This window comes from Pan troglodytes, chromosome 9, assembly GCF_028858775.2.
Source record: "Pan troglodytes isolate AG18354 chromosome 9, NHGRI_mPanTro3-v2.0_pri, whole genome shotgun sequence".
NCBI lineage: Eukaryota > Metazoa > Chordata > Mammalia > Primates > Hominidae > Pan > Pan troglodytes.
In genome coordinates this window covers 73368595-73385009 of record NC_072407.2, presented here as the reverse complement: position 1 = coordinate 73385009, position 16415 = coordinate 73368595, and the positions used below count along the sequence as shown (strand labels likewise).

Below are 16415 nucleotides of genomic sequence, written 5' to 3'. Positions count from 1 at the left end.
GTCATCATTATGTCATCGTCATCGCCATTGTCATAGTCATCATCATTGTCATAGTCATCATCATTGTCATAATCATCATTGTCACAGCCATCATCATCATTGTCACAGTCATCATTGTCATCGTCATTGTCATTGTCATTATTGTCATCATAATCATTGTCATAGTCATCATTATCATTGTCATCATCATCACTATCAACGTCATCGAGGCCATCACACCTATCACCGCAGTGAGGGTCAGGTCAGGAAATGCACCCAAGGGTTTCCTGTGCTGTCAAGTGTCCCTCATGTCTCAGGCTCTATTGCAAATTAGAAAGTAAAAAGTCAAATTATTCTTATTTCCAGACAATATGATCTTATATATAGACAATCCTAAAGACTCTACCGAAAATCTTTTAGAATTGAATGAATTTAGTAAAGATAAAAAATTAACATATAAAATCAGTAGCATTGCTATACACGAACAACAAAATAGCTAAAAAGGAAATCGAGAAGATGAGGCCATTTACAATAGCTATGAAAAATGAAATACCTAGGAATATATTTAAGAAGTGACTGACAAAAAATAAAAACAAATGGAACGACATCCCATACTCATGGATCCAGAAATATTGTTAAAATGATCATAGTACCCAAAGTAATCTACAGATTAAACACAATCCCTACCAAAATACCAAGGACATTCTTCACAGAATTGGAAAAATCTTAAAATTGTACAGAACCAAAAAAAACTCTGAATAGCCAAAACAATCCTGAGCAAAAGCACAAACCTGGCATTATGAGACTTCAAAATATACTACAAAACTGTAGTAACCAAAGCCTCCTCCATCCCTGCATGTCCAGGACGCACAGGAATGAACAGGCAAACGATGCTTGGCCTTCCAGAAGCAACAGCCTGGCTGCAGATACGCAGTCAGCATGCAGACAGATGGGACACCAGCAAATATTCCAGAGAGGAAGGTCATGAAGCCCCCACATGAGAGACCAGGTGGGTTCAAAAGCCATCCAGCCATATCAGCTGAGCATGCAGTACGCAGAGCGGGGGGCATGGGCCTGACATGGAGATGCGAGACAGGGGCCTGCAGAGATGATGGCAGCTCCGTGTGACAAGGGCCTGATGTGGCTGTGGCAAACTGACCAACGTTTCTGGACAGCAATTTGGCAAAATGTTTAAGGAGCCTTTAAAAATTTTTGCTCTTCCATTCAAAGGAGGTGATGGAAAGGGGCTGATCCAAAATGCAAGAAAAAGAAGGATGACTAAGGAGATTATCCGAGGATTGCTGACGGCGACCAAAAAAATAGGACCTACAGGCTCCACAGAGGATTCATAGCAGATGTGGTAGATGGTGTTAGAAGGAAAACGTTTCCATCAAATATTCCATAACATGCAAATGGCTATAATGTTCCACTGAAAAGTCTAACACAAAACCGTACATACTGTAATATGTGTAGTGTGTATACCTAGCAACTTAGTGAGAGTCGCCCTCATGCCCCACTGAGTTGCACCTCACACAGCTGTTCACAGAGGCACTAGATGAATGGAGACCCCTCTGTTTTCTGTGACGACTGTCAGGGTAGAGAGCTGAATATTGGCAAAGTTACTTCCGATTAGCAGGATTTGGAAAGGGTTTTGTTTTTCTTCACAGTTTTCTCTATTTTCTACAATGAGCCTGTATTCTTTCTTTATCGAAAAAAGATCCAAAAGTCACTTATAAAATGAAGAAAACATTTGTGATAATAAATATTTAATCACAATGCAATATTCGAAAAAGAAAATGTACTCATTCATTTTTGAGGGTAGTTGATTTTTTAAAAACCTATACAGTGCATAAAAGTAGGTTGAAAACAGGCTGGGCATGGTGACTCATGCCTGTAATCCTGGCACTTTGGGAGGTTGAGGCGGGCAGATCACCTCAGGTCAGGAGTTCGAGACCAGGCTGGTCAACATGGCTAAACCCCATCTCTACTAAAAATAGAAAAAAGTGACTGGGTGTGGTGGCTCGCACTTGCAATCCCAGCTACTCGGGAGGCTGAGACAGGAGAATCCCTTGAACTTGAGAGGTGGAGGTTGCAGTGAGCCAAGATCATGCCACTGCACTCCAGCCTGGGCAACAGAGTGAGACTTTGTCTAAAAAAAAGTAGGTTGAAAACAGAAATGCCAAAATATCAGAGGGGTGACCACAGGCGGGGACCTCAGGTGATTTTGATGCTCTGTATCTTTCTGCATGTTTTCTAAACTTGCAAAAATATGGAAAATGTTCTCTAGAAGCAAAGCAGAGGGAGAGAATGGTTTCAACCAGGGCCAGGAGGTCAGTGAAGCCTCCCAGATAAGGCAGCGTTGGAGCTGGAAGTCAGGAATCTGTCTGTGACCACAGCTTGCAGACCACCCAGGGCCCCAGCTCCTCTTGGGGTCTCCCCCTTCCACGAAGGGGAGAGGGGCTGCTTCAGATAAGTGGCTGCGAAGCAGGTCACAGTTTGCTAGAAACAGGTGGAGGCCAAAGCATTAGTGCAGGGCCCCCCTAATCCTCCCTTCTCCAGGGCAGCCATGTGCAAATGGTCATCGGAAAGGACCCCCTTCCAACAAACTGCACACGGCATCCTGGAAGTGGCTCTTGCCCACCCAGGGCCCAGCTCTGGGTGTGGGGGGCCACCCACACTGCCCTGGGCCCCTGGGCGCTATGAGCCCTAAACTTAACGCCCAGCACAGTGCCTGTCCCAGGGACCAGTGCCATGCAGTGGCATGGGTAACTGTGTGTTCTCTCCCCCAGCCTCACCGCCGTGGACAGCGTGCCCCTCATCTGTGACTACGGCTCTGGCTTCAGCAAGGTGGGATTTGCAGGAATGGAAAGCCCAATGGGCGTGTTCCCCACTGTCCTCGGGAAACTTCGGCACGATGTGAGTGATGTCGGGGTCTCCTCCCTGTGGGGTGCTGCTCATCCAGAGGTGGCCCGCCGGCCCGGTCAACCCCATCCCCTCTCCCACAGGGCGGCCAAGGCAATCCCTTGAGCGGGGCGTGGTGGGTGCGAACGTGCCTCCACAAATCCAAGTCGGGAGCACCTGGCTTGATAACACACAGATGGCTGGGCCACCTAGAGTCTCTGCCTCAGCTGGTCCGGGGTGGGAGATGGGGTGGGCAAGGCCTTGCCCCTCTCACCACTCCCAGCATGCGGCCCACTCTGAGAGCCGCAGGCTTAGAGAGAGCAGCGATGTGTAAATCAGTAAAGTGGATGCATTGTGAAAAATCAGTCTTACTGCCCGTCTCCCATCTCTGGCTCTTCTCACATTCAGAGAGGTATGGACACGGAGAAGGAGCAATTTGCCTTTAGGGTAAATGGGAGTCCATTAGGGTGAGTGGCAATGGACACTCAGCCTCCGTGATAGGAAGGCAGTAGGAGGGCAGGTGGCGACCGGGACACAGGCCCTCCAAGAGGCCCATCTCTGACATGCCAGCAAGTGGATCTCACATCGCCAGATCTTCCTGTGTTTCAAGGGAATTTAGAAACACAGGTGTTTCTATTGTGGTAAAGTATACACAGTGTAAAGCTGTGTTAACTGCTCAGTTCAGTGGCATCAAGAACATTCACCACCATGTATCTCCAGAATGTTCTCATCCTCCCAAATGGAAGCTCTGACCCCATTAAAAACCAACTGCTCATCCCCCTCCCCCGGACAACACAGTCGCATCATAACTGAAACTGGGCGAGTGGGTCTGAGCCTGGCTGCATGCCAGGTAGGGACAGAGATGCCTCTTCTCCCAGAAGAGGAACCACCTGCTCCGAGAGGTGACTTCTCGAATCCACATGGTGACAAAGTGGTGGGGGCAAGACCCCCCAGTGCATCTGCGTTCCCAGCTCATGCTCTGGATCATGGAGCTCATCCTCCGGAAGTTCCAGTCGTCCGTGGTAGGGAGCAGCGTCGTGACGTGGAAGATCTCAGATGTCGCAGGACCTCATGGCGATCACTCTTGCGCTTTGCAGCACTTGGAGCAAATTATTGGCAGTGTTTCTAATTATCCAAGATACACTGGCTCCCGGAGCTGTGACAGAGGAGAAAATCCCGTCTCCCTCTCTAAGAGGATAAAATGCACATGGATGCTGGGAGCCAGTGGATTTCCTCCTCGTTGTCCAAGTGGCAGGGATCATAGCAGGGACCACCCTGGCAAATCGCAGGTGCCTGCACTCAAGCTAGCCAACCAGCTTGCTGCTTGGGGATTATGGAGCTCAGTGGTTAAGAGCTGGGGCTTCAGGGCCGGGGAGACTGAGGCTCCAATCTCAGCCCTGTCCTCAGCACATGCATGACTCAGCGCAAGGGTGCTGCTGTGGCAGAGGCATCTCTTTTGCATAATGTGATTGTCCAAAGTATGTATCTCAGAGATTCGGCCTGAAGGTTAAATGAGATGAGTGAATGTATGTTTGGTGCAGTTTCTGGACCATAGGGAGTGTTTAGCAATGATGACGATGGCAGTGATGATAACAATGACTAGTATATTCGTGTATTCGCTTAGAACAACAGAAATGTGGCCATGTGCGGTGGGTCACGCCTGTAATCCCAGCACTTTGGGAGGCCGAGGTGGGTGGATCACCTGAGGTCAGGAGTTTGAGACCAGCCTGGCAACATGGCAAAACCCCGTCTCTACTAAAAATACAAAAATTAGCTGGGCGTGGTGGCACACGCCTGTAATTCCAGCTACTCTGGAGGCTGAGGCAGGAGAATCGCTTGAACCCGGGAGGCAGAGGGTGCAGTGAGCTGAGATCGCGCCACTGCACTCCAGCCTGGGCGACAGAGTGAGACTTCATCTCAAAAACAAAACAAAATGAAACAAAAAAAAAAACCAGAAATGTATTTCCTCATAGTTCTGGGGACCTGGAGTCTGAAAGCAAGGTGTCAGCAGGGCTGGTTTCCTCCCAAGGCTCTAGCAGGTGATCTCTCCTGCCTCTTCCAGCTCCTGGGGGCTCCAGGCATCCTTTGGCTGCCTCCGTCTTCACATGGCCTCCTTCTCTTTTTCCTTTTCTGTCTCTAATCTCCTCCTGCCTCTGTCTTAGAGGGACACTTGTCATTGGATTTGGGGCCCATCCAGGTAATCCAAGGTGATTCTCATCTTAAGATTCTTAACTATCACTTCTGCAAAGACACTTGATGCAGATAAAGTCACCTGAGACTCCAGGTGGACATAATGATAGGGGGGTGGGCATCATTCAACCCACTACAGTTACAATCTGGAATTTCATCTCAGCTCTCAGCCCCTCCTCTAGGGAAGGGGCCTTATCCTTGGAGTATGAATTGACTTAGAGGGGGTGCATTAGGGAGCATCTGCTGAGAGCGAGGCTCTCCCCTCCAAATCCACCCCAGCTAGGCTGCAGGCACTGTCACCGTCTCCCATCACCCCCATGTGGGACTGTCCTAGTTGCAGGAAAACAAGCTCAGGGCCACACACAATAAACATAATGCACTTGAATCATCCCGAAACCATCCCCTGCCCTGCTCAGTGCAAAAATTGTCTTCCATGAAACTGGTCCCTGGTGCCAAAAAGGTTGGGGAATGCTGACCTAGATGGCGAAACACAAGATCACAGCGAGAGGAAAATTTTTTGCCAAAACAGAATGAATGACCAAGATGAATTATGGGGCAGCAGACTGCTTGGCTCAACCACAGCAGATTAGGCTCTTGATTTGGTTTTATTTTCATGGGCAGCTGGGAGTAAGTTTCAGTCTCTGAGAGAGGTCACCTTTTTTTCTAGATCTAAGCTGCATGTCCCTTCCCACAAGCTCAATGCAGTGCCCTTAACTCCCAAGTCAAGAAGTCATAGCCACGGAGACCCAGGGTGTCCCTCGGGGCTCCGCCACCCCACGCCCCTTCCAAGGCTTAAGTCTGGCAGCCAAGATGGCAGTGAGACCCCTCGTAGGAGGACTTGTGAGAACAGAAAGGCAGGATGAAGGCATTGCCCAAAGTCACTGGGTCCCTTCCAAGTAGAGCAGCCGCTCTGACCCACAGGCCTCCTGATGAAAGGACACCAGGCCCAGCACTGTCCATCTTTTTATCTCAAACAGCAACTTCGAACTGGAGAAAACATTGTTCCTTCTGCACACCCATGACTTTGTCCCTCCCCCACCGCCTACCCACCACACTTAGATGTGGGTGGCTGAGAAACGTTCGAGGAGGTGGCAGCAGTGACAATCCCTCCTACCATGATGTCAGCTTATGAAATGCATTCCTGCTGGTGGGCTTAATTGACTTGATCCTCCAGCAGCGCCATGGCGAGGTGTGAGGAAGAGAGGTCATTGTTCCCACTGGACAGAGAAGAAGATAGAGGCTCAGAGAAGAAGATGGAGGCTCAGAGAAGGAGATGGAGGCTCTGAGAGGGAGATGGAGGCTCCGAGAAGGAGATGGAGGCTCAGAGAAGGAGATGGAGGGTCAGAGAAGGAGATGGAGGCTCCGAGAGGGAGATGGAGGCTCTGAGAGGGAGATGGAGTCTCTGAGAGGGAGATGGAGGCTCAGAGAAGATGGAGGCTCAGAGAAGGAGATGGAGTCTCCAAAAGGGAGGTGGAGGCTCAGAGAAGAACATGGAGGCTCCTAGAAGAAGATGGAGGCTCAGAGAGGGAGATGGAGGCTCAGAGAAGGAGATGGTGGCTCTGAGAAGGAGATGGAGGCTCAGAGAAGGAGATGGAGGCTCAGAGAAGAAGATGGAGGCTCAGAGAGGGAGATGGAGGCTCAGAGAAGGAGATAGAGGCCCAGAGAAGAAGATGGAGGCCCAGAGAAGGAGATGGAGGCTCTGAGAAGGAGATGGAGGCTCTGAGAGGGAGACGGAGGCTCAGAGAGGGAGATGGAGGCTCAGAGGAGAAGATGGAGGCTCAGAGAAGGAAATGGAGGCTCCGAGAAGGAGATGGAGGCTCAGAGGAGAAGATGGAGGCTCCGAGAAGGAGATGGAGGCTCAGAGAAGGGACACGACTTTCCCCAGGTCTCATAGCTGGTGATTCTCATCCCAAATCCAAACCTCTTCTGCTGAAGAGACAAACTCCTAAGATAGAAAAGCTCTGAGCAGGTGAGCTGTGGCTGCCTGGAGAAGGGGCCTCACTCTGAAATCACTGCTCCATTGCATCTCTGCACCATTGCACTCTTGCACCCGGCATCATGGCACCATTGAGCCGCTGCACCATGGCATGGTTGTTCCACCACATGCACCATTGCACCATGGCACCATGACATCATTGCACCATGGCACTATAACGTCACAGCACTGTGGCACCACGAGGTCACTGTAGCATGGCACCATTATGTTACTGCAGCACAGCAACACGACATCATTGCAGCACAGCACTATGGCATCATCGCAGCATGGCACCATTATGTCACTGCAGCATGGCACCATGACGTCATTGCACCGTGGCACCATGACGTCACTGCACCGTGGCACTATAACGTCACTGCACCATGGCACCATGGCCTCATTGCAGCACGGCACCATTATGTCACTGCAGCACGGCACCATGACGTCATTGCAACATGGCACCATGACGTCACTGCACCGTGGCACCGTGGCCTCATTGCAGCATGGCACCATTATGTCCCTGCGGCACAGCACCATTGCACTGAGGCCATCCTTCCTACCTGCTGCTCCCAGCCAACAACTGAGGATGGCAGTGACACCAAGGCAAGTCAAGCCCATTTTCGGGAAACCCAGCACTCCTGTGATAAATGAGCCTGGCTCAAGAACTCTCCAACAACCTTGCAAAGGCTTCCCTTAGACGGCATGGTGGCTAAGGTCACCAATCTGCTTCCCTGTTCCCTGCACCCAGGCTCAGACTTGGACAGCAGCCTGTTGTCTCTTCGATCTTTGTCCTGCTGTCTCCCCTCTGTCCCCAATGTGTGCGTATTCCCTAATCACATTCTTGCACCTTTCATTCCATCCTGGTGTCTGTTTCTCAGTGGACCCAGATGAACACATGGGCCATCAAGTAAAATCACCTCTGAATGATGGAACGGATAGCTTAATCTGCCATGAAAGTAGCCAGGTTTATCTTCCTAAAAAAATAACAGAAGTTGAATTACGTCACAGACCCTTTCCCGGTCAACCTTCTGAAGCAAATGTGGAAGCAGTGACGATCCCTCCTACCACGATGTCAGCTTATGAAATGCATTCCTGCCGGTGGGCTTAACTGACTTGATCCTGTAGCAGCACCGTGGTATTCCTGGTGCATCTCCCCTCACCTCTCCTTCTGCAGCAGCCTCTCTCCTTGCTGTCCCGTTTCCTCATCTACGAAGTGGACAGGACGAATGTCCTAGGAATGACTCCTCGGGCACACTCTTACCTTGTGGGTACTTTGCTAAAACCTCTTAGTGGCCATTTCTGAAATAGCTCACAGGGCTCGGGGAGGTCATGGATGCTGGTGCTGTGGCTTGGAGTCTCCCACGAAGGCCACTGTGGCCTCCCAGCCACTGCTCACTGGGTCTCCATAAATGAAAGCCAGCTGCAGGGGAGTCCAACCCCAGTCAACCCTAGAAGCTGATCTGTCCTGGCCTGGGTCTTTCAGAATGTATTGCTGGGGATGGAAGAGGAAGACTAGTTCATTGGAGAGGAGGTTCAGAAAAAGCGAGGGAAACTCAACCTGCAATACCCCATTTCTTGGGCAACAACAACCAACTGGGACAACATGGAGAAGGTGGGTACAGCTTCTGCCAGGCAGGACGTGTTCATAGGCCTCCCTAGCTAGGTCCAGCTATGAGACAGGGGTGCAGGCCTTCCTAACACAGACCCTGCTGTGAGGGCTGAGAGAGATGACGGATAAAAAGTCCTCAGTCCTGGCCGGGCGCAGTGGCTCATGCCTGTAATTCCAGCACTTTTGGACAGGTGGACAGCTTGAGTGCAGGAGTTTGAGTCCAACCTGGGAAACATAGTGAGAATCCATGCCTACAAAAAATTAAAAAATAATCTGGCTGTGGTGGTGTGCCACTGTGGTCCCAGCTACTGGGGAGGCTGAGGTGGGAGGATTGCTTGAGCCTGGGAGGTGGAGGCTGCAGTGAGCTCCAATTGTGCCCCTGTGCTCCAGCCTGGGCAACAGAAGGAGACCCTGTCTCAAAGCAGACAAACAAATGGCAAAAAAGTCTTCAGTCCCAAACACTAAGAAGTGGTAAGTATGGTGAACTTGCAGCTCCCTCACTTAGTAACTGAAGTTCTGGCTAGGACCTCCATGTGCATTTGGACAGGCCGTGCACTGCCTTAGAGGATGTACCTGTTAGTTACTGTGTCCCTGTCCCAGCCACAGACGAGGCAGCTTCAATAGCAGGAATTCATTACCTCACCATCCTGGAGGCTGGAAGTCCAAGGTCAAGGTGTGGGCCAAGCTGGTTCCTTGCAGGGCCGTGCCAGAGCCTGTGTCCTGGGCCTCTCCCCTGGTGGCTGTCAGTCTTTGGCTCCCCTTGGCTCACAGATGTGTCACCCCGATGTCTGCCTTCAGGTTCACGTGGCATTGTCTGTGTCTGTGTCCACATTTTCTCCTTCCTATGGGATTGGGGACCCAGCCTCCTCTTAAGTGATGGCATCTGCAACAACCCTGTTTCCAAATAAGGTCCCATTCAGATGTACGGGGGCTAAGACTTCAAAATATGAATTTTGGGGTGACACAATTCAACTGATCACAATGTTTTAATGCTGCCTTCACACGTTAGCCCCAAATGCAGAGGCTCAAAATGCCAATGGTCATCACTCTCAGTTTTGTGGGTCAGGAATCTGGGAGTGACTCCTCAGGCTGGTTCTGGCTCAGGGTCTCAAGTGGCTGCCACAGCTCAGGGGCTGTGTTGGCTGCAGGCTTGACTGGGGCTGGAGGAGTGCCTTCCAAGGCGCCAGTATCAGGTGGCCGTGGGGTGCTTCCTCTGCATGGGGGTCTCCCCCCAGGGCTGTTCGACTTCCTGCCAACCTGGCGATTGGCTTCCCCCATGGGGAACTATGGAAAAGGCCAAGGTGGAGGCACCAGGCCACCGTGGCACAGCCCGGGCCGTCGCACTATTACTTCTGCCACATTCTGTTGGTCACACAAGCCAGTCCTGATTCCATGTAGGAAAGGTCTGCACAGGGCGTGACTTCCAGGGCCTGAGGGCCATGGGGCCATCTTGGCGGGGGCAGTGGTAGCACCGTTCACAAGTGTTTTTTCCTGCACAGCTGTGGCTGTGGTGCCCAATGTGACGGGAATGCAGAAACATGGGCTGTGTAGACAGGTCTTGGAGAGCACGGCTTCAGCTATGGGTCCCAGGGGCCCCCGCCCTCTGCTGCCTTGTGGGGCGCTCACCTGCCTGAGGGAGCCCAAGGCTCTGGGTCCTGCGTGGCTTCAGGGGTCCTGGCTCCTGGCTTCACCATCTTCCCTGAATTGCCAGCATCACACACTGACCCTCCTCTGTGCCCATGTCTCCCACCTCCTCCCTCTCATCACCCCGCCCTGTCTTCAGGAGACTCTTCCAAGCTCATGTCTGGCTGTGTCCCTTCCCTGCCTCAGGCTGGTCATCTAAGGATGGGCCACATCTGCAGCTGATGCCTGGCTCTTGCTCTTTCACAGGGATTGTGGCCTCATGCTTCCAGGTCCTGTGCCTGCCTGCAGGAGGCTGCCCCTCCACACTGCCCTCCCCCAGGGGCACGTCCCCCCACAGGGACAGGCAGCCGACTCACACCTGATAACCAACCATGGTGTACTGAGCCCCTACTGTACCGGGTGTGAGGGGCTGAATTGTGTCCCCCAACATTTACATGTGAAATCCTAGCCTCCAATGCCTCAGAGTGTGACTGTGCTTGGAGATAGCAGCTTTAAAGAGGCAACTAGGTTAAGAAGACATCATTAGGGTGGGCCCTAATCCAATGTGACTGGGGCCTTATCAGAAGAGGAAGTTAGATGCAGACACACAGTGGGGGACCCTGTGAGGACACAGCCAGAAGAAGACAGTGCCTGCAAGCCAAGGAGAGAGGCCTTGGGAGGAACCAGCCCTGCGGCACCTTCATGTGGGACTCCAGCCTCCAGAATGGGAGACAATGAGTGTCTGCAGTGCGAGGTGCCCTGTCTCTGGGGCTTTGTGATGGCAACCGTGGGATATGAATGCACCAGACTTCTCGGCGAGGCCACCATTTCACTGTCACACTCCTCTGTGAGGCAGGGAACATTTCCTGTTTTGAGGATGAGCAATGAGGTTCAACAGAATCAGGTTGCTTGTCCGGGGCTGGCCTGGTGTGCAGTGGAGCTTCCGTTCATACTGGGCTCACACCTGCACTCTCTCCCTGTGCAGCATCCACCCGTCTGAGTCCCCAGTTTGTGTCACACCCTTGAAGTCCTGGTGGTGGTATCTGACCCCATCAGACCACGAGATGCTCTAGCCAAGCTCTGGGCCTCACTGGTCTCAGCCCCACGTCCTAGCCCCAGGCCTGGTGACCGAGTGGAGGTTCTGCATCTTGCTGAAGCCACGCTGTCTCCCTGATGCTCCCTCAGATCAGGATGACCTCTCTGTCACTCAGCCATCACAAGTGCTATTTACAATGCTGCTTTGACGGCTGGGTGCAGTGGCTCACACCTGTAATCCCAGCACTTTGGGAGGCTGAGGTGGGTGGATAACCTGAGGTCAGGAGTTCAAGACCAGCCTGGCCAACATGGCAAAACCCTGTCTCTACTGAAAATACAAAAATTAGCTGGACGTGGTGGCATGCACCTGCAGTCCCAGCTACTCGGGAGGCTGAGGCAGGAGAATCACTTGAACCGGGGAGTTGGAGGTTGCAGTGAGCCGCCGAGATCGTGCCACTACACTCCAGCCTGGGCGACAGAGCGAGACTCTGTCTTGGAAAAATAGAAATAGTAAAATAAAAATAAAATACTGCTTTGTCAAACAAATAACATAAAATAAGATAACATAAAATAACAAAACCTAAAGCCCTGCCTGGTCCTGCAGCCATGCCCTGCCCCGTTTGCAGAAGCCTGGCCTTGGCCCCAGGAAGCTGCTGACTCTGTATCCCGTCTTCTCCCAGATTTGGCATCACTCCTTCTACCAGGTGCTCCACATCGCCCCAGAGCAGCACCCCATGCTGGTGATGGAGCCGCCTTTGAACCCAACACCCAGCAAAGAGAAAGTCACACAGGTACCGGGGCCAGTGGTGGTGAGGGCCTCAGGGGGTCAGTATCTGGTCTCCCCTGAGCGGGGGGCAACCCCGGCCTTACCTGCTCCTTGCTCAGCAAGAGGAGGACGCTGGTCAGGGGACACCCCATCGACACTCACGCCAAGCATGCCGGCCTCCGCCGGGGTGCTGGCCAGGGGCCAGGCACTTCATACACGTGACTTCATGCAGGCCTTCCAACCAGCCATGGGGCAGAGGACCATACTCCCCTTTGTACATATGAAGAGCCTGCGGCAGCAGGGAGCTTAAGCAATTTGGCTAAGGTCATGCGGAGTGTTGCTGGCGTGCTTGCCTAGACCCCAGTGGTCTCGCCCTGCAACTCCACTCTCAGCCACAATTCAGTTGTCCTAGGTGCAGGTCTGACTCCGGCCTCTGATTCTGGTTTAAAAGCTCCTGGGTCTCTTCTCTGAGCTTCCTCTTGGGCCTGCCCACCAGGCAGGAGGCACTGGTGTGTGTTGACAGGGTGGCCCTGACGGGGCTGGGCAGTGGGGCCTGGCAGGGGCCCGGGCTGGAGAAGAGAGGAAGGTGTGGCACTCTCCTTAAGGCTGGGGTGGGGGCTGCTGGGCTGCTGCTGGCTACCATGTTCCCATCACATCCTTAGCTGCTCCTAATGAGGACATTTGGTGAGCTCATTAAGCAAGCAGCACAGTTCCACCACCTGGCCCAGGGTCCCTGGAGCCCAGCGGTGTCTCCCGCAGTGAGCCGTGACCCACAGACAGACCCAGGGCTCAAGGCGCCACCTGCTCCCTGCAGAGGCACACAAGGCGGCCCAGAAACGGCGGCTCCATCCATCACGGTGCAGGCATGAGCTGCCGCCTCATTTAAGACCAGGCCCTGAGCGGACCCTTGAGTCCTCGTCGGCTTGTGGAGAGGTGGTTCACAGGAGTGGGCCACAGATGGGCTGCCTGGTCAGGGCGCAGCAGGCTCCCACTTTCAGACTGTCGAGTGCCCGTGAGGCGGTGGGGAGCTGGAGAAGGAGTGGGATGGCCCTCTCCACAGGGGACATCTCACTCCCCGGCGGGGGCAGCAAAGTTCTCTGGAGATACAGAACAGTGGGATGAGCGTAGACACGGAGAGGGGTTCAGGATGAGGGCCTGGCTCACACAGTGATGGAGGCCGGCAAGTTCCAGGCTCTGCCATTGGGAAGCTGGAGCCCCAGGAGGGCCCGTGCTTTGGCTCCAGTCTGGAGGCCAGCGGGGTCTAGACCCAGGAAGAGCCAATGTCCACTCCCAGTCTGAAGGCAGGAAAGGGTTGGTGTCTGGGTGCAGGCAGTTGGGCCGGAGGGGCTACCTCTTACTCTGTCCTTTTGATGGAATCAGGTCTGCAACTGATTGGATGAGGCCCACCCACATCCAGGAGGGCTGTCTGCTTTACGCATCCCCTGATCCACGTGTTGGTCTCACTCAGAGACACCCCACAGACACACACTGAAGAACACCTGGCGAAACCCCAGGCGCCCCGCAGCTGGGTGCAGTTGGCCTGTGGGATGAGCCAGGGCTCCAGCCGTGGGGTTGGCATCCAGCCTGCCTCTGTGGCTTCCCACCTGCTGGGTGCACTGCCTGCCTTTCTGCCCTGGTCCTCTCCAAATTCACCCTCTAACTGTATCAGGGACCCAGCAGGAAGTCAAAGGTACACTCACATGGGGCATGTTTAGTGAGAGTGTCATAAAGAGATTATACACAAAGGTGAGCGTGAGTTTTCGAAAAAAGCCCCATGAGAGGGTGCGGTATCCAGGGGTGTCCCGGGGCAGCTGCTACCACCCCTAAGCCTGAAAGAGCAGTGGATGGTTTTCAGTTCCCAGGGAGGGCTGTCACCCAGGCGCTGTGGCCTTCAGAAGAGGGACCCAGCAGGGAGGGAGCTGGGACGTCAGCAAGCCCTCCCCTCCCCTCCCTGGATCTCCTTCTGGAGCCCTGTGGGCAGAACCTGATGGGCGACCCAAGAAAGAGGAGCCAAGGACAGACATCACGAGGAAGGCGGGGGCTTCTGCAGGCCACAGGCAACCGCCAGCCCACTCGCGTGGGGCTTCTCCTCACTGTGGGCAAAGGGATATTTCTACATCTGTGGGCCCTGCTTTGAACTCTCCATCCCGTAACCAGCCCCAGCAGGCCTCAAAAAATTCCCACAAAGACAAAAGCCAGCCTTGACTCCCGTGGGCCTGCTGTGGGGCCAGAAGGTTACAGAGCTCACATGGTCTTCACGGTCCTTCCCTATGGTCCGATTCCCATTTTACAGATGAGAAAACTGAGGCCTGGGACCAGCAAGTGATGGCATTTGTGGAATGCTCAGTATACACTAAGCACTGTGGCACGGGCTTTATGGGTGTTAACTCATGTTGTCCTCAGCACCATCCCCAGGGAGGTACCACTACTCTCCTTCTGATGAGGAAACTGAGGCATAGCGAGGAGCAGTCATCTCCCAAGGTCACACATGCTGTAAGAGCCAGGCCTAGAACCCAGGGGTCCTGCTGCCAGGCCAGGCCCTTCCCTGAACTCTGGGCTGCTCCCAGTGTCCACACCCCAGTACTTCACACCCTGGGGCCACTGTGCACCTGTCCTAATCACCCTGAGCCAGGTACCAGACATCCACGGACAGCCCCCATACCCAGGAGCCCATCTGTAGGGAGTCTGCCGTCTAATCCAAGTCTCCCCACAGTCCTAAGAGGTGGCTGGGATGGGTGTGAGTCCATTTTACAGACTGGGAAACTGAGAGTGTCCCGGAGCTCATTGGAGCAAAGCTGGGATAAGGAGGAATGTGTTTCTGTGCCCATGGTCTGGGTCTCTCTTGGGTGGTGCGGGGAACCAAGTGCCTCTTGCAGGTGGTACTCATGTTGCCTGGGTAGTTAAGGAGAAGCCCACCTCATCTGCGGGCCTGGCCGCCAGGGGTGGCTGATGTTTCTCCCTAGGTGCTGTTTGAGACTTTCAACATACCTGTCCTGTATTTAGCTAACCAAGGAGTCCTTTCTCTGTATGCCTCTGGCCAGACCTCCGGTGAGTAGCCCTGTGGGAGCCCCACACCCTCCCCCTCCCTCCGGCTGAGACGCTCACCACTGCGCGCAGCCCACTCCCTCCCTGACCAGTAACGAAAGACAAAGACCCACACAGCTCGCACTCTCCAGACCCTTTCATCCCTCCTGGTTAAATGATTCGCTCCCAGGTTTTAACAGTTTACTTTACTCACTTTTTTTTCTTAATAGCTTTCTTGAGGTGTAATTGATATACGATAAATTGCATGTGTTTAAAGTGTACAATTTGCTAAGTTTTGACACATGGGTCTACTCTTGAAGCCTTCAGAACCAAGATAATGAATGTTATCTGTCACCCCTAATCTTTTCCCTGGCACCACACAGTCTGCCCCTCCAGTCTGTCCCCAGAGAGCCACCAGCTGCCTTGGAGTCTGCATTTTCTAGAATTTTGTATGAATGGACCAGGAGGTCAGCACTTTTTTTGGGTTTCTTTTTTTTTTTTTTCACACAGCGTAATTACTTGAAGATTTATCCTTGTGTGTGGGTTGAGAGTTCATGTCTTCTCATTGCTGGATAGTAGCCCATCTTATGAATACATTGTACTTTATCCACTCGTGAACGAATATTTGAGTTGTCAGTTTGGGGCTATTGTAAATAAAGCTGCTATGGGCCGGGTGCGGTGGCTCACGCCTGTAATCCCAGCACTTTGGAAGGCCAAGGCGGGTGGATCACGAGGTCAGGAGATCAAGGCCATCCTGGCTAACACGGTGAAATCCCGTCTATACTAAAAGTACAAAAGATTAGCCAGGTATGGTGGCGGACACCTGTAGTCCCAGCGACTCGGGAGGCTGAGGCAGGAGAATGGCATGAACCTGGGAGGCAGAGCTTGCAGTGAGCCCAGATCATGCCACTGCACTCCAGCCTGGGTAACAGTGCAAGACTCCATCTCAAAAAAAAAAAAAAAAAAAAAAGCTGCTATGGGCATTTGTATACAGTATAAGTACTGTGTAAGTATTATTTGTCAATTAAAACAACAAAAGGAAAAAAAATCCTGGTATGATTTTTCCTCTTCTACCTTTTGGACCACTACTGTGAAACCTGCATGTGTGGTGTCATATGAAAACTTGTGGGCCACCATCCACAACAGCCAGCCCTTTTGTTCCTTCTTGTGCACTCCCCTTTGGGGGAAGAAAGCTGGCTCCCGAGAATCTTTGTCTTCTCCTCTGTTAGCTCCTCTCTGCCTTCTCTCACTGCAGATATAACAATTGTAAGGGATGTCATTGGCTTTGCATTATGGTACCAGCATGTTCTCTT

General features: G+C 52.7%; 1 protein-coding gene across 6 annotated transcripts in view; it reads left to right on the top strand.

Moving 5' to 3' along the window:
• Positions 1–16415, top strand: part of ACTE1 (actin epsilon 1) — a 40954-nt gene that overhangs the window by 13083 nt on the left and 11456 nt on the right. For all 6 annotated transcript variants that reach the window (XM_063784246.1, XM_063784241.1, XM_063784245.1 and 3 more), the window contains exons 4-7: positions 2769–2895; positions 8529–8657; positions 11993–12103; positions 15042–15126. In XM_063784246.1, the coding sequence (XP_063640316.1) occupies positions 8649–8657; positions 11993–12103; positions 15042–15126 (205 nt within the window). In that variant the 5' untranslated portion in view covers positions 2769–2895; positions 8529–8648. The remainder of the gene's footprint in view (positions 1–2768; positions 2896–8528; positions 8658–11992; positions 12104–15041; positions 15127–16415) is intronic.